The sequence below is a fragment of the Varanus komodoensis genome, unplaced genomic scaffold, assembly GCF_004798865.1.
Source record: "Varanus komodoensis strain SLA01 unplaced genomic scaffold, ASM479886v1 scaffold18_3, whole genome shotgun sequence".
Taxonomy (NCBI): domain Eukaryota; kingdom Metazoa; phylum Chordata; class Lepidosauria; order Squamata; family Varanidae; genus Varanus; species Varanus komodoensis.
Window position 1 is genome coordinate 10,633,485 of NW_025335549.1, and position 19,221 is coordinate 10,652,705.

The 19,221-nt window shown below is 45.6% G+C and overlaps 3 protein-coding genes and 1 long non-coding RNA gene across 5 annotated transcripts; 2 read left to right on the top strand and 2 right to left on the bottom strand.

Moving 5' to 3' along the window:
* Positions 1-1,645: 1,645 nt before the first annotated feature.
* BRCC3 (BRCA1/BRCA2-containing complex subunit 3) lies at positions 1,646-9,979 on the bottom strand. Its single transcript, XM_044427497.1, has 8 exons — positions 9,743-9,979; positions 8,444-8,563; positions 8,001-8,088; positions 6,321-6,409; positions 5,382-5,437; positions 3,441-3,572; positions 2,879-2,922; positions 1,646-2,306 (listed from the first exon to the last, which is right to left on the bottom strand). The coding sequence occupies exons 1-8, from the start codon at positions 9,845-9,847 to the stop codon at positions 2,155-2,157; spliced, it is 786 nt and encodes a 261-aa protein (XP_044283432.1). The 5' UTR covers positions 9,848-9,979; the 3' UTR covers positions 1,646-2,154.
* Positions 9,980-10,188: 209 nt separating this feature from the next.
* On the top strand, positions 10,189-14,855 carry MTCP1 (mature T cell proliferation 1). 2 transcript variants are annotated; one of them, XM_044427193.1, is made up of 4 exons: positions 10,189-14,226; positions 14,348-14,518; positions 14,623-14,675; positions 14,784-14,855. In XM_044427193.1, the coding sequence occupies exons 1-3, from the start codon at positions 14,110-14,112 to the stop codon at positions 14,668-14,670; spliced, it is 336 nt and encodes a 111-aa protein (XP_044283128.1). In that variant the 5' UTR covers positions 10,189-14,109; the 3' UTR covers positions 14,671-14,675; positions 14,784-14,855. The 2 variants fall into 2 exon arrangements, with proteins under 2 accessions (XP_044283128.1, XP_044283129.1); XM_044427194.1 differs by having other exon boundaries at positions 14,623-14,795.
* LOC123021935 lies at positions 14,232-17,525 on the bottom strand. Its single transcript, XR_006414422.1, has 2 exons — positions 16,432-17,525; positions 14,232-15,479 (listed from the first exon to the last, which is right to left on the bottom strand). It is a non-coding gene; the product is annotated as an uncharacterized LOC123021935 (long non-coding RNA).
* CMC4 (C-X9-C motif containing 4) lies at positions 14,911-18,683 on the top strand. The gene is made up of 3 exons (XM_044427195.1): positions 14,911-14,980; positions 15,943-16,010; positions 17,521-18,683. The coding sequence occupies exons 2-3, from the start codon at positions 15,953-15,955 to the stop codon at positions 17,682-17,684; spliced, it is 222 nt and encodes a 73-aa protein (XP_044283130.1). The 5' UTR covers positions 14,911-14,980; positions 15,943-15,952; the 3' UTR covers positions 17,685-18,683.
* Positions 18,684-19,221: the final 538 nt, after the last annotated feature.

Consider the following 19,221-nt stretch of genomic DNA (forward strand, 5'->3'; position numbering starts at 1 on the left):
ACTTACCCAATATCCAGAAGTGTCATGTAAATAGAAGACTGAACAAGCCCGACTGGGAGCTCCGTAGAGACCACACACCTGGAAATTTAGACATTGCAGCCCAAACCAGCATTTCTCTGTCCGACTCCTCTACATGCACTCCTCGGCATCCCACACCTCTGACCAAAGCAGTGAAACCCTTGTGCCTGCCGCCATCCCCCATTTCACTGTGGCAGAAATCAGCATCCTGGGAATCGCAGGGCCTTATTTCTTCAAGCCAAGGTTCTAATCCTTAATGCTAGAAGGAAGCACGTTGGCACAGTGAGATCTTGGGAGAGCTGCTGTGAGTCTGATGAAAACCTAATGCCAGTCAATGCAAGCAAGGACCATGTGTTGGCCAAAACACCTGGAGGGCCACACGGACCTGACTGATCAAAGGTCTGACCCAGTACCAAAGGAAGACTATGTCCTCCATGTGATTCTTCATGCAAAGACTTGTCCACACCTTGAGTAGCTGGCTATACTTAGCTGGCTTGTGCTTGTGGTGCAACTGGTTGCCTGAGGGTGAGGAAGAACCATTCCTGTCTCAGTGGCACGTTTGCGTATGTCTGATTTCTTTCCATGGTACTGTGTGGCTTGGAGCCCAGCCTGACTGCATCATCTGGTACTCCACCACCTTTCCTGCAGCACATTTGCTTCCTCCTCATGTCCCATGTTTTCAAATTGAGTAGATTTATCTCTGGTTCTTATCTTCAAGAAGCAGGTGAGACGCAGAAGGTTACAATGGTGACTTCTGCTGATCCTTAAGGACTTCAAAAATAAAGTGCTCAGAATCAGCCCAAGCAGGTTGAGTATCAAGCAGGTTAGGCCCCTGAAGGAAAAATGGCAAGTTCATCACCATCCCCTGCAGCAGCTTAGCCTCTTCTCTGCCTTCTTTTGCTCGGCTTTCTTCCCCAGTGACAAGGCTTAAGTAACACCCGAACTCTACCAGGTATGAAGAATATACGGAGATTTCCCAGGCCTCTTTAGCTAAATCCAGGGGCACTGCTGATCCCACCACAGAAACATTTCTTTTCCCCATAGAACGCTAGAGACACTCCTAGTCACGGACGATACTATGATGGTATCCATTCCACTAATGGTGTTTGCAAGATACACCTTGAAATGCTCTATAAACGTACAAATCTTGCTTAGCTGGAAATGACAGGGAGGTGATCACACCAACCCCTACTCCACCCAGAGAGCAGCAAAGATTTCTTGGTAGGGAGTGGGGAGATACACCATTTGTACACAAGCATCAGATGCTAGTGACAAAACGAGAAACAAGCACACTCTCTGCAGCATCTTTTCTCTTCAACCATGAGAAAGTTCTTTAAAGAAAAATCTAAATTAGCTCAGCAGCATCCCACAGGACAATTACAGAATACTTTAGAAGGAAAAGCTTTCTATGATGATCTCATCTAATGACATTTATCAAAGGGTCATGAACCAAAAAGTTGCTATGAAGAACTAACTGGCCAGCAATAAAACTTGCTATTGTTTGGATCCTTCTCTATCCCACCACGAGATTCCAAATAAGGGACTCTGTCAAGAGAGCAGAATGGGTGCAAGGAAAGGAGAAGAAAACACCAGGAGAAAAGGGCATTCAAAAGGTGCTGCAGTCAAGTACAGTTCTGTCATCTTCTCTTCCCTCTGACTTTTATTCAGTTTGAAAGATAGACAAGACAGAAAACATACACAATTCTTGCCCTGCTAGTATCACCAACTGGATCCAGCTGTTTCTTGGAAGCATAATAGGAACAAAGATAATATCCTTCAGTCAACACATGAGAGAAAATGTGCGTATCTGCAGCCCATCAATGGGGCAATTCAGAGAGAAACACTGGCAGTTAGTTGTTACCGAGTGCATGTAAAAGACCAGGACTGCTGTACCTACACAACACCCCCACAGCACACGTGCAATTAGCTCTGAGGCTTGTGGTGTGAAAAATGAGGTGCATCGTCTGCCCAATTGACATGCATCCTCCAGTGTCCGTCCTCTCAAGGCGCCGCTTTGTCTGAGTGCAGATCCCTTCCCACTTGGGGCAGCCTTCACTGCACAATGAGAAGGGAGGCGAGAGAAGCAGCAAGGAGGACGGCTGCTTCGTCTTCAAGGCTACGTGGCCTTCGTTCTCGTCACTCCAAGGCAGCCAGTTCCTCCAGGAGCTCCTCTTTCTCGCGCTGCAGTTCCTGCATCCGCTGCTTGTTCTGCTCCAGGCGGTCTTCCAGCCACTGCAGCAGAGGGCCACTGATGGCAGACATCTGACTGCAGAGGTTCTTTGTGAACACTGGCAAGGAAAGCAGGATGCAGGAATTAGCCTTGGCACTCCAAGCGTGACTTAGCCTGATCCTGGTAGAAACACACAAGACCTTGGAGGGTAATGGGTTTAGGAGGACTTGACTCTGCAGAGCAGCCTGCATGCAGGATAGGCATCTTCAATGCACGGTGCAATGAGAGGCATGTTGGAAAAGCCAGGCCTCTGCAGCCTACTTGAAGGGGCTTGGGTGCAAATACTGTATTAGCAAAGAGCTCATCTCACTGGCCACCGCAGCAAATGAGCACAGTTGCCCTGCAGACTGACTCCAAACCCTGATCTCTCACAGTGTGAAGACCAGATCTTGGCTAAACAGCACAGGGAGAGCTGGTGAATATAAGACCCATATAATGAAGATTATGCTTTTCTTACTTGAGCTTGTCCACCTCTAAATAAAGAAGAAATCACTGGCACTCTGCAAACTGCTGGCACAGAACAATTCCATTTATCACCAGGCCTACCTGTATAAGTAAGACCAACTATTCTGCACATGTCTCCAGGATCAGAAGATGTGGCATCAGTTCACTTGACCTGGAAGTGCTTACCTGAGCCATTGTGAATCTTCGTTATAGAGTCCAGATGAGTAAGGCTAAAACATAGGAAGAGGGAACAAACCAATGTCACGGCAGCACATGCACAAAAATCACACACAGATTTTCTGTCAGGTTGGAGGAATGTGCACAAGGACTTCCATCCAAGTGTTACAAGAAAACAGCCTGTCTGCAATTTTACTCATGGACTTATCGTACGATCAGGTTGCACTTGACCCAAAAGAGGGAAAGCTAAGGCTATCGCTGAAAGGCTACCAACAGCCAAGTGACTGCTCTCTTTTTGCCGCCCAGCCTTTCTTTTACTGATGGCCAGGTCTTTTTAATTTTATTTACTTATTTCCTTTTTATACCACCCAATAGCCAAAGTTTTTAAAATTGTCCTATATTGTCTTTTAATGCTCTTTTATGTTCTTTTAAATCAATTTTCAATTCTTAATCTTTTTAACCTTTTGTATTTTGTAAACCAGCCATAGTGCTTCAGCTATGGGTGGTATAGAAATGACGACGACGGTGACAGGGAAAGGAAGATAACAAGGGAGCACAGCCCTCATTTTACCTGTGGATTTTCCTGTAAGCATCTTGCTCCTCTTGGCACAAGATCTTGGGCAACTCCACAGCTGATTCAAGACATACTTTTCCAATGGTGTTGTGAGGAACAACATGAATAGGAATCTCAATTCTTTCATACCTGCAGAAGGAAGCATGTGCATGTTATTATTCCCTTTTCATACACTGGAGTATTATTAGGGTACGTGCTTGCTTGGAAGTACATTGCACAGGTTTCAGTGTGGCTTACTCTAAGTAAATATCACAGATGGAAGCATTAAGTCCCTTGACAGTTACGATACTGAGGCTAAGGCTTTAAGAATTCAATATTTACATAGTTTTTTAAAAACAGAACACTTAAGACTTATATTGTGGCTGAGCATTGTAGAATTTTCTAGATATAGTTTATTTGTTTAGCTGTTACCTTTAGCATGTAATTTTGTGATTGAGCATTTTTAAATGTGGATTTTTGTAAGTTCTAAGTGTAAAGAATCCTTAAAGCATGCAAAATTAAGTATTTTCAAAATGCTCAAGCCTGCCAGTGGTCTAACCAGTATGTCTACTGAGAGTCCACTGACCGATAGAGCTACCTCCCCATTAACCTTCTGTATCCCAGTTGGTACTTATAAGAACTTTCTACCTAAGGACTAATGCCAAAATCTGCTTTTCCCCACTCTTACCTTCCAGTCCCTGTTCCTATTATGTAGAATCTTTTAGACTACAAGTCAGACAGCAAGGACTATCTTATTATTATAAATTGTTCCAGAGGTGGTGGTGGTGTTGTTATTTTCATTTCTATACTACCTCACAGCCAAAGCTTACACGACAGTTTACACAATCCATAAAAACAAATGATAAAAATGCAATAAGTATGACAAAAAGTAGGGAAAAAATGAACAAGTTTGTAACAGTGAAAACGAGATAATAAAAACCAACAACACAAAGAAAAAAACTGATTCTGAACTACGTAATGATTCCCCGCAAGCCCCTTGGTGGCCAAGTAAGTTCTTAAAAGCCTCAGAAAAGAAAACTGTCTTAACCCAGCACTGAAAAGATGGCAGATTCAGTGCCAACCTGAGCACAGTGGGGAGGTTCCATAGATGGGAGTCCAGCACCAAAACCCCTCCCTGCAGTTGCCACCCTACGCACTTCTCTTGGGGCTGCCACTTGCGGGAAGGTCCCAGAGGCAGAGCACAGGCTAAAAATATTTATCCTAAGCCTAAAAAGTAGGATAATATGCTTTTAAAAATAAATATACATTTCCTGCTCTCTGTGAATGATTTAATATGCTCCCTGCTATACAAAAAAGAAGGTAGACTGGCTTAACTAAAGGGGGACAATATAAAGGGAAAGACACATCACAATCAGAGGATACTGGCAGGAAGTAAATTGGGATTAGACATTCTGGTCTTGGTAGGAACCAATGCACACCTGGGTACCTTTCCTGGCACTGCATGCTATTCAATTATATAATGGATACATTGGGGTGCGAGTAGAGAGAATAAAAAGGAGGAAAAGGTAAGGAGGGAATTGGTTAGCTGACAGAGCAGAGGGTGAAGGCAAAGAATCTGCCTCCTGTGAAATAGGTTTCAGCTGATCTCAAATTATGGGTTCAAAGCAGATGTTTAGCAGATGTTTGCGGCTCAAGCACACCTCTCCCTTATGCTCAGTCTTGGGGCAGGTTAGTCATCCTTTGCAACAAGCTATGCCTCCCCATGACAGATTTTTTGTGGAGGTGCCCAAAAGTTTGTGAAATTGCCAGATGTGCCAATGGGTCCAAGAAGGTTGCCTATCCCTGAGGTGGATAAAAGCTTTCGCAATAGTTGTCAAGCAGTGAAGACTCAAATAACACATTAGCGCTACTGCATGTAGGAAAGGAAAGGAAAGGAATTTAAAGAAAAATAAGGTGGAGACGAGTTCACTGAAGTCTTCTGTTCAACAGAGCACTTACTCTGAGCTCTTTTGAGCTTGAATGGACTGGAAACAGGTATAAAGAATCCGGCCTGTCTGAACCAATGAACAGATATAAACAAGTTAAAAAGTGAAAGGAGGTCATGCAAAACATCTTCCCCAAGCTCCCATCCCAAATGCCCATATATCTTGCAATTATACCTCCCAGCTTCAGGTCTGAGTTTAATTTTATAGTTCATGTCTCACTAAGTGACAATGAATCCTATGGCACCTTAAAGATTAGAATGTCTTATTGCCTTCATTTCAGGTTCCTTCCACTTGATAACACCTCTGGCCAAACTCCTTCGGCAACTCTTGAGCTCACTAAACCCACAGAAATCAGGAGGGCTGTTAACCTAGAGGTTTCTGCAGCTCAGAAACTTACCTCCGGTCTGTGTTAACTTACTCAAGAGAACAGTTTGTGAAGCAGGTTCTGCCCCAATTGCAGACACTTCCAATTACCCAGTTCTATGTTTTCCCCTCCTGAATCCCTGCCGAGCTCCACAAGGGGTCTGTGTGTTTCATTTGGGTTCTCCTGAAGGATTTATCAGGAAGCATCCACAGAGGTAAAAAAGGCCAAAGCAGCTGAGAATAGTCCTTTGCCACTAAGTTCATGTACTTGCTTCACTTCACTGTCAAATGTTGAAATATTAATATCTAGGTCGCAAATGGAAAGTGTATCACCAAGTGAGGATGGGACCATTGTGCAGGGAAACCTCATCTTCACCTCCAGTTTAGCTTTCTGTGCTTCAACACTAAAACCACTGAGCTCAGAGGTAAAGGGGAAATCATGACTGCAGCACTAAAAAGCACCATGTTGACCGTTTCTAGTCTCTTTAACCTGCTTCAAGCAGAATTAAGGCATGGCTTTCAGGCAGAGAGAGCATGGAACACCTGGGCTGTAACAGCAGCAGGGGGCATTTATCTGTGCATGGTTTACCTTCGTGTTTTTATCTTCAATGAAACAGGAGAAGATAAGTCCCACAAACCCTTGGTCCATCATCTGATAAATTGCTTGCGTGCGGACATCTGCAGACGTAAGAAATGGTGAAATAAATGACAAAGTCAACATTTGAGTGATCCCTGCCCAAAGAGCTGCTGCAGTACGGAATGCTGAACCCAGAGAGATGTTTCTTTTCTCCAAAAACAGCAGAAAGCCTCAGCAACAAGCCCACCTAATGGATATCATTTGCAGACTAAAGCCAGGATTAGCACATAAACCAATAAAAGAAAGATTACAGTCGAGCTCAAGAGACACACAGGACTCATGTGCTTATTCAGCTGCAGCTCCATATATGGGATTTCATTTCATTCATTACTATCACAGACCAGGGAAATTAATAAACAGCTGAAACAGCAGCAGTAAAAACAAAATACAGTTAAAACAAGTACAATTTAGACAGTAATTTCACTCAAGCAGATGACCACATTTTTCCTAATTTGCATTGCAGTCATAAAAAATTTGGCAGCATTTCCAGTGATATAAGAGGATACATCCCTTAAACAAGTAGATGCCACAGTGGGAGAATTATTCCTATAAAGATCTGTTATTAATCACCTAATCAATTTCTCTCTGCATGCTCTATCAAAACTGCAATATAAGAGGACTTGTTCCACTGTTTCTAGCACCACAAGAACATATCTGGTCATTGACCAAGGTCTTGCTAAATTGTCCTTTTAATAGTGCCAATGGCAGCACACTGAAATGGGCAGGAGGAAAAGCTCTTCTGTATTTGGAATAGTTAGTGTGTACAGATATGGGGTTGCAGTAATTCCAACATTATAGCAGTCATTGCAGTCAAGATGAAACAATAAGGAACAAGTTTTATTAGCAGTAGTTCTCAAGTACTGAAGATCCAGGTCTATTAATCTTTGTCCAACAGAAACTGGGGCTTCCCCAGCCCATAAGTGCCCAACATTTCTGCAGAGAAACCTATCCTATGGAGCTTCTGTCACGTCTCCAAAAACAACAGAGAAAGGTAGCTACTGGTAGAGCTGCTCGAAAATGTAAACTTAGCCACCAATCCATGCCTTGCACTGAACAGATCAAATCCCTACTTCCAGATGGATGGCTGCATTCTGCACACAGGGAAGAAGGCCAAAGAACTTCCTTAGAAACATGGACTGAACTTTTTCCATGTGAGAATGAAATATACTTGGGATTTCAAGAAGCACAATTCCATTTCAATGCAATTCTTTCAAAACAGTGTTTCTCAAAGTGTTGGGACTCCATTATAAAATTCCTCAACCTTGGAGAATCTCCAACTTCTACGGATCAATAATTTGCTATATAGGTGAGTGTTAAGAGTGGCACACACCATGGCATCCGGCCATCTCTAGCTGCATACAAGGATCAGTGCTGAATTAATATTCCTCAGGTATTAAAAGAAAAACAGAACATCTCCCCCAGCCTTCAACCAACCCAAGTCTTAGTCAGTGGGGGCCAAGGAAAGAAGGCAGCTCCAATTGTCTTAGGATGTTACTCTGCATGGAAGTTCGCATTCCTTGCCCCTACAAAGTGCCCCACACCACAATTTGACCACCATTAAGCCCTCTGGACATTCCAAGTCAGCCTACATAGGCTCATGGATACACTTTTCACGCAGGAAAAATAGCTTACCTACATGAGATGGCCAAACTGTTATGTGAGGATGGGAATGATACCAGCCCACCACTCTCATGGGCCGCCCTGTTAACTCAGCCAATCTGTGTGTTAGTTAAGGTTTCTCCAAAAACCCAAAAGAATCCCACTTGCAGGTAAATGAAACGGCCCTCTGAGGCTGCTGGAACATTTTAAAGGTGAAGGAACTGCAGCAATTTGCTAAGGTCAGGATTTTGTTTAGTGACTTACGCAGTAGGTCACATGCACAGGATATTTGTACAAAATTATCTTCCAGGATAACAAATCATATTAGGAAAGAGCTATTGTCTGGAAGCTTTTTCTTCTAGGGCAATTTTTACAAAGCATTTGAAATGTCTTCCACAGAAACACAGAATTGTTGGACTGCCTGCCTTAAAATCATCTGAAAGGCTTCACCCCATACCCTCTTTGACAAAGGATATTTCTGCTTCTGTTGAAGCAGCTGAGAGCTGCTCAGGAGAAATCTCCACACGATCCTTTCTTTTATCTGACCGGCGTAGGATGATTACAGAGTGAATGTGAACAATTCGGCTAGTGTCAACCTGAAAGAAAGCAAGAAGTTATTTAGTTTTCTTTCTATAAAATTTAAATTATAGTAATCATTTCTAATCAGACACATACATTTACACATGTAAAGCAAGACAGGCAACATTGTACATTTCTTTCTTTTTGCCCTATTGGCCTGAGCCCTAGATCTTTTAGGTACCTTGCACTGCACCTATGCTTATAAAAATGTAGATGGCAAGTTACATCTTACAAGGCATTTTCCTCATACAGTTTTTCCCAGGTACAAATTTACAGGGGTTTAATTAACTGTCTTACAATGCAAGCCAGTGTGGAGTTAAAGTGTAAGCCTGAAAGCTGGAAGTTCTGGGTTCCAGTACCCACGTGACCATGAAATTTACTGGGTGACTTATGGCCAGTCACTGATTCTCAACTTAGCCTAGCTCAGACAGTTGTTGTGAAGAGATAATGGAGCCAAGAAGGATTCTGTCAGTTGCCTTGGGTTCCTTGCATGGAAAAAAGTAGGATATAAATATAAGAAATAAAACCTATACCTACGCACTTAGAAGCAAGCTCTACCGAGTTCAATGGGGCATACTCCCCAAGGAAACAGGTACATGAGTGTATCCTAACAACAAACAGCTGCTAAAGGTGTAATCCTGTGCATGCTAAAACAGAAAAATGTCTACAGCTCTCAGCACTTCTTAGCTGGGCTGAGCTATACTAGGAGCTGCAGGGCTTTTCCTGCCTAAACATGCATAAAGCTGCATATGGGAAACAGCTCCAGGTTTTCTTGCCCTCTTTCTCGCTCTTAATTTCTACAGTGGCATTCCCTGGTCAGCTTCCAATCTCAAAAGCAGAAATCAGAAACACAAAAAGGTGTTTCTCCTTTCCTCTAAAGTATCAATGCATTCTACTTTACAGAGAACAATTCTCTACTTGAAGGACTACCCGATTCAAGCCATAAGTAAAAATTAAGAATCATAAGCCGTAAGAGAAAAGGACTTGAAGTTACTCATCAACACTAACGACATGAAAAGCAGAATGAAAGTGCATGACACTTCACTTTGGTCTACCACACTATCAGATCTAATGTATGTTTACTTCAACTGCAGTAATTGCTTTTACAATCACACCTACGCGTATAAATCAGCATATGCAAATATGCAAATCAACGTCCTTTGGAGAGAGCGCAAGTAGCCGCCCTCCTCTCCTACCTCCCCAATGCAAAGGCCCATGACTTCCTCCTTCTCGGTACTCAACGCATGGTTCAGGCAGACCAAGAAGGCGTCCGCTTCCAGGTGCGCCGCCTGTACCGCCATCACGACCTGCGTCGTTCCTCCGGAGCTGTCGCCGCCCCTGCAGCTACTGCAGCTCTCGATAAGGAGAACAAGGAAACTGCAAAGCAAACGGACTAATAATCAACCTAATACGCGAACTCTTCCGCCTAGGCCCTGCGTCTCCCGGACAACGCCAGCTTCCGGTCCGAGGCCGGAAGTGCCCGGCCTGGCCCCGACTGGAGCGTTCCTAAGTTCCGCTGGTGACGCTGGGCCAGGTCGGTTCCGCCCGGGGGAGGGGCGGGGGGACTTGGGCAGCGCAGCCTGCGTGCGCCCAGCAAGCGGGGTGAGGGGGAAGCCCCTGGAGGAGGGGTGTGTGTCCTGAGAGGCCCATCCTTGGCCCCCCAACGTGGCTTGGTTCTTCCCCAGGCAAGGGGGGAGTGGCTGGGAAGGAGAGAAGAGCTGTGGGTTTTTTTTCCCTGCGTGGAGACCTGGGCTGTTTGCTCATCCGCTGTAGTGGGAATAGGGTTAATCTCTTGTCCCCGAGACTCCCCGGAATATGGGGAGTGGGGGGTCGAGGAGGATTTATGGGGAGGCCAGTCTCACTCCTTTGCAGTTGTCCAGCAGGCAGAAGATTCAACAGGCATAGCCTCCCCCTTTCTGTGCGAAGAAAGGTTGGACCTGTTGAGTTTCTAGCTGCCATAGGCTGATATGGCTCAGAGTTGCTTTCTGAGGTTGGGAAAGAAGTGGTGAACCTAGGAAGGGACTGGCAACGCGAAGACTAGCAGAGAACTGGAGAGGTGGGCACACAATAGAAGACACTGTCTCTGTGCTGCTGCTGGATGAGGCAGGCAGTCAGCCCCCCAGTTGCAACAGTAGTTCGACAAGCAGAAGTTCAACAAATATCACTTCTGGGAGGCAGTGATGGGAAAGGGTTTGTCTGCCGGATTCCTGTTTGAAATGAATTTGCTAAGATCTAGGAGCCCTCCCAATGGAAACCCAACCAGGATGACACTGTTTTCCTCTGTTGTTATTGTCACAAGTTGTCTTGAAGTCACTGAACTTAACTTCACCAACCCTTCCTTCTGATACCAGACTGCTTGGCTTCTCCCAACCTGGTGACCTCTGGATGTGTTGGACCAGTCAGCACGATCATTAGCCCTGATGGGTTTTGTGGTCCCGTACATTTTGAGGGCACCCAGCTGGAGAAGAATGGCTCAGAAAGAGGCATTTTCCATACAGCTCCAAAATCTTGCGAGTCTCAGGAGCTGGATGAATGTACATTCCCATGAGCCAGAAACTGCTTCTTTTGTCAGGATTAATAACAAGAGAAAAAAAATCAGTCTGTCATTTTGTACTTGTCAGGCTGGATGTTGAAGATGTGCTGTAGCAGAGCCTTGTAGGAAGGGCTAGCCAAAGAGTAAGCATTTCTCCGCTTTTGTGTTGCACCTTTCAGTACACAATTCTTTTGATCCAAGTTCTGCTAATCAATTGCTATTTAGGTGCTACAGAGTTCTTTTGTAAGAGCTGAGTTCCAGCACAATTCTTACCTGGCCTACCCCATTACCCCAATCTCATTCCTACTTCATCTTCTTGTAAAATATATCTTCCACGGCTTCTATTTTGTTTTAATAATTGTCTGTATTCTCAAGAACACCCCAAGGCATGCTGATACATACCCTTAGGCTCTGTTCAAAAGGTGTAGGGTGGAGAAACATCAGTGATCAAAACCTAAGATAGAAACTCAAAAGCTCATCATGGTCATAATAGGTGTGGTAGTAATGTCTTGGTTATTTAATCAGTTTCTGGGCAGTGATGCTATAGTAACAGTGGCTTATACGACCTTTCTGCTGCTCTCTATTTCTGACCTCCGTTTCCTGCCTCCAAAGAAAAGTAACAGCTGAGGAAATGAGCCACTGTTTCCAGTTCTAGAGGTGGCAGCTTATGTTACAGACACATCGCACACTTGTGGGAGGGAGATAGAGCGGGATCACCCTAACTTTAACCACACTGGCCACCTGCTCTGCACAACTTCTTTGCTGTGTACAAACAGGAAGTTTGTCAGACTTCTGGGCTGCTGTCTCTTTTCGTAAGGAAATTGCTCATGTTGGAACCACCAATGTTAATTGAATTTGTCACAGACGATGTTGCCGCAATGTAAATTTGATGTTCTGACTGCGTAGATAGAAAACTCTTGGGAAGGCCAAGGTGCAGTGTGGAGGAGAGGGAAGCGACAGCCCTGAATCAAGCTCAAATGTAGTCCCAAGGTGGAATAAAGGGGTTCTGTGCTGTGTGAAGTTTGCTGCTGAATGAAAGGAGGCGTTTGAATGCCCTGGATCGTGTTTCAACTTACAGGGAGAGAGGGGCCAGTGTATGCGGCATCCGGCATCCGTTTGATTTGAATGCTCCTCCTTGTTTGAAAACTGGTTGTGTAGCATTGCTAGCACACTGACTTTTGGTTCCTGTGCGTTGTTTCCCCTTCAGAACATGGTACGTTTATCAAGTTGATCCCAAAGAGGCTCAAAGTTGCTGAAGAAATTGTCCTGGCCAGTCGATTTCAGAGGAATACTTCCTATCTTTATCCTGCTCACCACTGGCTTCTCTTGCAGTGATCTGACTGCAGATGCCAGCACATCCTTTTTCTGTCAGGAGTGCCATCAAAGTGGTCTTCCTTTCCCTTATCATTAAACTTAAAATGGGATTTGAACCTAGCATTGTAGCCGTTTAGAACATCACTGCTTCACTGCACTTCAGAAAGACTTGTACATTTTGTTCGATAAAACTTACCTTCTTTCCACAACTGCTCTTGCCCATCCAGGAACATTGCTAAGCATTTAAAAAAAATCAGGGCCTAGGTCCATAGAACCCAAATCTGCATATGTTAATTGTGTCTATATAAGCACATTTAGAAATAAATAGAATTTTTTATTTAAATTTCACAAGGGGGGAAAACAAATGAATCACTCATCCAAATTATGTCAAAATAAATACAATTAATTGCACTCTGATCCAGATCGTCCCAAAGCAATGGAAAAAACATTGTTGTTCCCCACTCCCATCGAATTGCTGTGCAGCAAAAGATTTGGCAGAGGGGTTGCAGCATGTGAGAAGGAGAGTGTCAACGCTTCCCTTCCCGGCTGCAAATCCCTCATGAAAATTGACTCCTGCAGAGCAATTAGGAGAAGGAAAAAGTACCTTCCATTGGCACCAAAACACACTCAGGTCTGTATAAAATGAAGGCAGAACTCTGAGAAACAGATTCTCAGCAATGTCCGTGCCCTCGTCTTAGATTACTGAAGAATAATTTTCCTGTTCAGAGTCATTTGTGCTTTGTCTCTACGGTGGCCTTCATGAAATGAGGATGCCAAAAAGATGGCATTTCATCTGCACAGCCAGGCTTTCCAATGTCTGGCTTTCCTTCACCTCCCTTTCTCCAAGGGACCTCCTGTTTCTGTACTGGAGAAGGATCACCACATTGCCAATTCAGTTCTGAAACACCAAGCAGGGATAATAAGCCTTTCCTGATGAAATAATATTTATTGTGCTTTGCCGCTGTGGACCAATCCACAGTTTGATTGGAGCAGAGAAATGGAGGCGGGCAAAATTAGTGTACATTTTGAGATGAGTGAGCCACTTTCTTTCTCCTGCTTCTTCGACTTTTTGTGCCCAGTCCACATCTTCCCCAGTACTTAGCTGTATTTTGAGCAACGCCAGAGGAGATAGCTGGCAAAAGGATGTGGACTGTTTCCAGACTTTGTAGAAGAAACAGACCACTCCTGCTTGTTTATTGTCTGTTTCTGTCTTTCTGGGAGGATGGGGTCGGCCAGTTAGCGGCCTCGGCGCAAGTAATCCACTGGCAAGAATCAGTTCACAGGCAGCGAGTCACCGACTGCTGTGCGAGGCAAACCCGCATGCGTTTGCTGCCCACTTGAATGGTGGTAGGGTCTCACCAACGGATGATAGACCACCAGTGCGCCAAGCCAAAGCTCATGATTCAGTAGCATCTTTCACCCCCAGAGACTATTAGGTGCCTTTCAGGCGGGATCTACTTCACACCTCGCAAACATCTTGACTCTACTGTGGCAGTCATACTTTCCTAAATTCTCTTCCCCTGCCAAGTAAAAGACATAACAAAACCAAACCAAAAACCTTCGTTCAGTGCAAGGCACCTGCACACCACCCAGCTCTTGTGTCAGGTGTTGGCCCGTTGCGGACTAACAGTTCATTCCATGTCTTTGTTCAGAGACAAAGTGGGCTATATTTAGGATGGGACCCAAGGGAGGGCCTTCCTAGCAAGATAAGAGGGCATGGCAGAAGGAGAGGAAGGAGGCGATGCCCGAGCTCCACCTGTCCGGCTCTGGGTGCGACGGACAGGTGTCTATTGTGATGAGAACCAGAAAACATGGCTGGTGGCATCCGAAGAGGCAAGTAAGATTCTCAGCACTCTTTAATTTGGATTACTTTAGTGTTTTGGCATTAGCCTTTTAGCAACTCTTAATGTTCCCCTCCCTTTTCCTCGTTTTGCTACCTTGTCCTTCTCCCCAGGAGACAGGTACCCTGAAAGCCCGGATCAGAAGAGTTCGGGTCCCCCTGGGTGAGGCGGTACGCCCAAGCCGCCTCCCTGCATCCCAGTTGCCGCACATGTGGCAGCTTTCAGAGGGGCAGCAGTACCGAGACAGTAACTCCCGCATCTGGGGCATCGAACACCACTTGATGGTAGGTGGATTGCTTCCTGTGCAGGGCTGCGAATCATCCGAAGGCTGCTGCAGGTGACCGAGCCTTTCCTTGGTGGCGCTGAATGCTTCGTTTGTCTTTCACAGATCACGGGAGTGGAGGAGCTGCTCTTAAAACTCCTGCCAAGTGATTAAATCAGGTGAGGGGCGCCACTTCCTCCTCCACCCCCGTTTCTTCTTTGCTTTTGGTGCTCATCCATGCTCACTCGCAGTGATTCTTTAATGTGCTGGGTTTTTTTGTCTTTCAGGAGCTGTGACTAGGATGGTGTCCGTGTCTGAGTTTTTTTTAATGTGATAACTCCCAGCACTAAAATGCAGCTGCCTCCTTTGCAGAGTGTGGCAGGCAGCTCCCTTAACGGCCCCCAGCAGCAGCACCCAAGAGCTTAGGACAGGCAGTCAAGAAGAGTGCCATGGCCACCCGCTGAAATTACAGGGGGACTTTTAGGTAGGCAGACTGGAACCGCCTCTCTCCTACTGGCAAGTCAGGATGCAGCAGGAGTTGGCAGGCTTCCCTGTGCCCTCTTCCCGGAAACGTGTGGGGAGCCAGTGATGGAATGCTGGATGAGATGCCCTCCAAGGCAGCTCGTGCGTCCTCACCGAGTTGAATGCCTTGACCAGGCTGAGCTGTCTGACAAGCAAGGATGCGGTAGAGTTGGTTTCACCTGCCAATCAGTCGCAGCACTGCCAGGAATGACTTCAGCCATTCGTGTTGTACGAGGCGCTGGCCTGGGGGAGAACCCGGCTCCCTACTGGCATCATCAGTGCTTACCTTGGTGTCCTCCTTTTTCAGTGTTTTCAGGGCAGCCTGACCAATTGATTTTCAAGGTTTTACAGTTCAGACAGCTGCCTCCTCACAAAGGAACCTTTCTTCTCAATGAAGCTCGCTGCCAGCTGCTGTTCTTCGACAGATGCAACCCCCTTAAATATGTTTGTTTTCTTGTGATCTGGAAGCACGGAGAGACATTTGAAATCAGAAAAGCCTTTGTGTTATTCTAAAACCATCATTCCAAAACTGGCATGTTTTGGAAGGTGGGGGGAGCACCAAATCCATACAAGAAGGGATTTCTTTCTGTGCCTGCCCTTTCATTTGTTTCTCAGACCAATGTTAATGTCTCCGTGGCAAATTTGGTGAGAGGTGAGGAAGGGGACATCTGTGCTGTACCAAGCCACTTGGGTAAACAGCTCTTTCAGGTGATTCTGAGATCGTGGCAATGGAGGGATCTGAGAGAGGCCTTCACTTGACTAAGAAAAGTAGTTTGTGGCAAGGGACAGGGGAGATCCTTGGCTAGACCAAAATCTGGGGAATTAACCTTCTTTTGATTGTAGGCAGGGCTGAGACTGCCTTGTTAGTTTGCTCCCACAATTCTTACCAGGGTTGTCTCTTTTTCCCCCACCCCATCCTTTTAGTTCCCTGACCATGGCTCAGAAAGACCCCTGCAAGAAATATGCTTGTCAAATCCAGAAATGCTTGCAAGGTATGTATTGTCATTTGGCAGCGCTTGGTTTTGTTTCATTTTTATTTACTGTGGAAACAGATTTCTACCTCGGCCCATCCCAGCTCTGTCAGGCAATATATATATAGAAAAGATACCATTTAAAGCCACCACTCAAGATAAAATGGAAGTAAAAATATTCCTAAGAACAGACTGGCAATAATACATTAAATCTGGCAGTCAAGCAAAAAGAGCAATGGTTATTGAATAGGATGGGTTTGACCTGGGCCCCAAACGGTATTAGCTGAGTGAAGGAATTCCAAAGCCGAGCACCAGCAGAAATGATCAGCACTCCAGTAGCTACCCATATAGCACCTGAGGTGGCATTAAGGTCTAGATCAGGGATGGGTTGGGCAATGTATGGCCCACCCAGTATCGGACTGCACCTCCCATCATCCCTTACCTTTGATTGTACTGCCTGAAGCTTATGAGAGTTGTAGTCCAGATCCCTGGTAAGCACAGGGCTGCCTGCCCTGCCAGCTGCCTTCTTCCCAGGCCAGATGCTTTGCCAGTAATTGCCTATGTTTCTGACGAGACGGCAGCCGCTCCCCAGAGACTTGAACAGAGTGGGCTTCTGCAGGCAAAACCTGCTTTCCCTTGAAGCTGTGGTCCCGCCCTTCAATTTATTTTCCATCTTAGCTTTAAGAAGGCATTATATTGTTCCGACAACGGCCAAGAGCGAGTCTTTCTCCGGCATGCCGTCTTTGGAATCAGGGCTTCTGGGCACGATGAGCTTGCTTCCAGATTTAAGAGTGCAGGCTAGTCTTTGCTGACAGGCACCAGGAACTGACCCGAATCCTCTCCGAGCCAGTGGACAACATAATGCTTGGCGTTTTTCAGCTGGGGAACTTACTGTGGCAGTTTTGGTGCCCTGTGGATGGATAATTTAGAGGAACCTTCCCAAGTCCTTGCATGGGTCTGCCTGGGACACTGATGTGCATCAGTAGCCAGCAGGGAGTCTCCCACAGAGCCTTGCAGCTGGAGCTCAGGGGCCGAATAGCTGTTTTTTATGCAGATAGTTCCAGGTTGGGTCTCTGGTGTCTGCACGCCAAGCTGGAGAAAACGCCTTCCTGAGGCCCCGGAGAGCTGCTGCCAGTCAGCATCAGCAAGACGAGGCTAGGAGGACAAAGGGGCTAAATCAGTGCGAGGCAATTATTTATGTTCCTTTCGTTAGTATACCAGCACGCGGTCAAGTGCTCTTCTAGTGTCACAGGAGAGAGAGGAAACTGGGTTTCTCCCTAGAGGGCATCCATCATGAGGTCCTCTTTGTACTTGAGCATTCTAGAGGGTGGTTTAGGGTGGGGAGACAGTGGAGACCTCTTATTTGTACAAGCGTGAAATGGAAGGGTTGGCTAAAGACAGGTGGGGTCAGGGGAGCAGTTCCAGACAGGTGTACTTTAAAATGCAGCCCTCAGTGCAGGGACCAGAAATTGCCCACCAACGTTAGAGCTTGCTTATCATTTGCTCACTTGCTGTTTCTTCTTCCTTCCAGCAAACAATTACTTGGAATCGAAATGTGAAGCCATCTTCCAGGAGATGAGAAGATGCTGTGCCCGCTATCCCAAAGGCAGATCCACCTCTTGTTCAGGGTTCCAGTCAGAGAAGAAAGAAAAGGAGATGCTGGCCCCGAATAGATTTTGCACCCCACATCTGTGAGGAAGCTCTGAGCTCTGGAGAGCGCAGCCCTTTCCTGCAAATTGCATCACTGTGCTTTACATCACCTGTACTGCTTGCATTCAAGAGCACTCCAAGATGCAAGCCAGCTCCTCTTCCAGAACCAGAACCACATCTATTAAGGAGTAGTGCTGCCAGCAGTTCTACTATCAAATGCTGTAGCCTTACTGTGATTAGATTGGAGTAGAGTAACTTGGTGTGTTAACGTGCAGCTCAAGGGTAGCAATATTCCAGGGCAAAGTGAAATCTAAGCAGCCTTTTTTTTCCTGGAAGTTTAAGACAATCTTGTTTGATGTGTTATGTAAATTAGATCATTGTTAAGCAGCAGGATCCATACTCCCGTTACTTCAGCACTGCCCACTCTGTTCAGAAGTCATCCACCTTCCTTTTGCTGTGCAGACATACATGTTGGTAACTAACGCCTCGGAGCTCCTCTTTTCAGCTGGGCAATAGTTAGGTTACCTGTGTGCCTCAGTTTCCTTGTCTGCAAAACAGGACAAAACCGCCTGTTGTTTGGACTGTAGATTTAGTAGCACTCAAATTCAATTGCACAACACTGATTTATGTGAATGCTGTTGTGGAAGCAGCTGAATTCAGGGATTGTTAGTAGTGTGTGGTGTGACACCCCACCCCCTTTGTCAAGCAATAGTCACTTTATGGGAAGTCGAGTGGTGAAGGGTTTTTAAGAATTCTACCACTCTGCAATGTATGTGAACAAAGCCCCATTTCAATTATTAGAATTGGAATGTGGCCTCAGCACTCCCCCACCCTGCCGTTTAAAGCCTGCTAAGCACATTGCAAGAGTTTGGGTATCCTTTACAACTGTGGTGTTCAATCTAGTACCTCGTCAGTGTTAAAGTAATCTCCAGACCACTGCGATCTTGTGTGCGCATCATAGGCAGGTGTTACCAAAGTCAGTGGAAGATCTATGTTAAATCTTTTTAAATACCATGCTGGAAAAAAATAAAAGACGTGAATTGAGCTTTGTGTGGTTATTCAGATATTCAGGGCACAAAAGATCGCAACTGCTTTATCTAGGCTTAGGCTGCAAGCCCTATATCCTTCTAAGTAAACAAGTGTAGGATCATGCTGTAAACAACATGGCCACTCGGTTTATAATGAGCGTTAGAAGGTCGAGAGAGAATTGATGCAGCACAGTGGCTAACAAGTTGAATGGGGGAATCTCCTTGTTCACAGGTCAAATTGCTGCACGAATTCAGAAGCAAAGCACTTGCTTTCCCCTCATGTCACGTACCTATTGCTTTTTTTATTCCACCTCCCTCCAAGGATGTGTGCATGGCCAATAAAGAGGAGCTATAGCTCAGCAGAATGTCTGCTTCGTATGTGGAAGGTCCCATGCGCAAACCCTGCCATTGAGGCCTTTTCTTTAGAATAATCAGATAAATGATATGAAAGATCTGGAGCGCCACTGCCTGCCAAAGCGGGAGAACAATCTGACTCAGTGCCTGGGCAGAAATGGGTACCCCATGCTCAAGACATGGGCTGGTTATGTTGTCTG

Bases quoted from the DNA above. Each gene is read 5' to 3' on its own strand.
- BRCC3 (XM_044427497.1), bottom strand. From the start codon at position 9,847: ATGGCGGTACAGGCGGCGCACCTGGAAGCGGACGCCTTCTTGGTCTGC. The intron at 8,564-9,742 runs GTAGGAGAGGAG...GCTTTCTTTCAG, and splicing joins TGGGCCTTTGCATTGGGGAG to GTTGACACTAGCCGAATTGT. The intron at 5,438-6,320 runs GTAAACCATGCA...TCATTGGTTCAG, and splicing joins TTGAAGATAAAAACACGAAG to ACAGGCCGGATTCTTTATAC.
- MTCP1 (XM_044427193.1), top strand. From the start codon at position 14,110: ATGGCAGAAGGAGAGGAAGGAGGCGATGCCCGAGCTCCACCTGTCCGG. The intron at 14,227-14,347 runs GCAAGTAAGATT...CCTTCTCCCCAG, and splicing joins GGCTGGTGGCATCCGAAGAG to GAGACAGGTACCCTGAAAGC. The intron at 14,519-14,622 runs GTAGGTGGATTG...TGTCTTTCACAG, and splicing joins GCATCGAACACCACTTGATG to ATCACGGGAGTGGAGGAGCT.
- CMC4 (XM_044427195.1), top strand. From the start codon at position 15,953: ATGGCTCAGAAAGACCCCTGCAAGAAATATGCTTGTCAAATCCAGAAA. The intron at 16,011-17,520 runs GTATGTATTGTC...TCTTCCTTCCAG, and splicing joins AATCCAGAAATGCTTGCAAG to CAAACAATTACTTGGAATCG.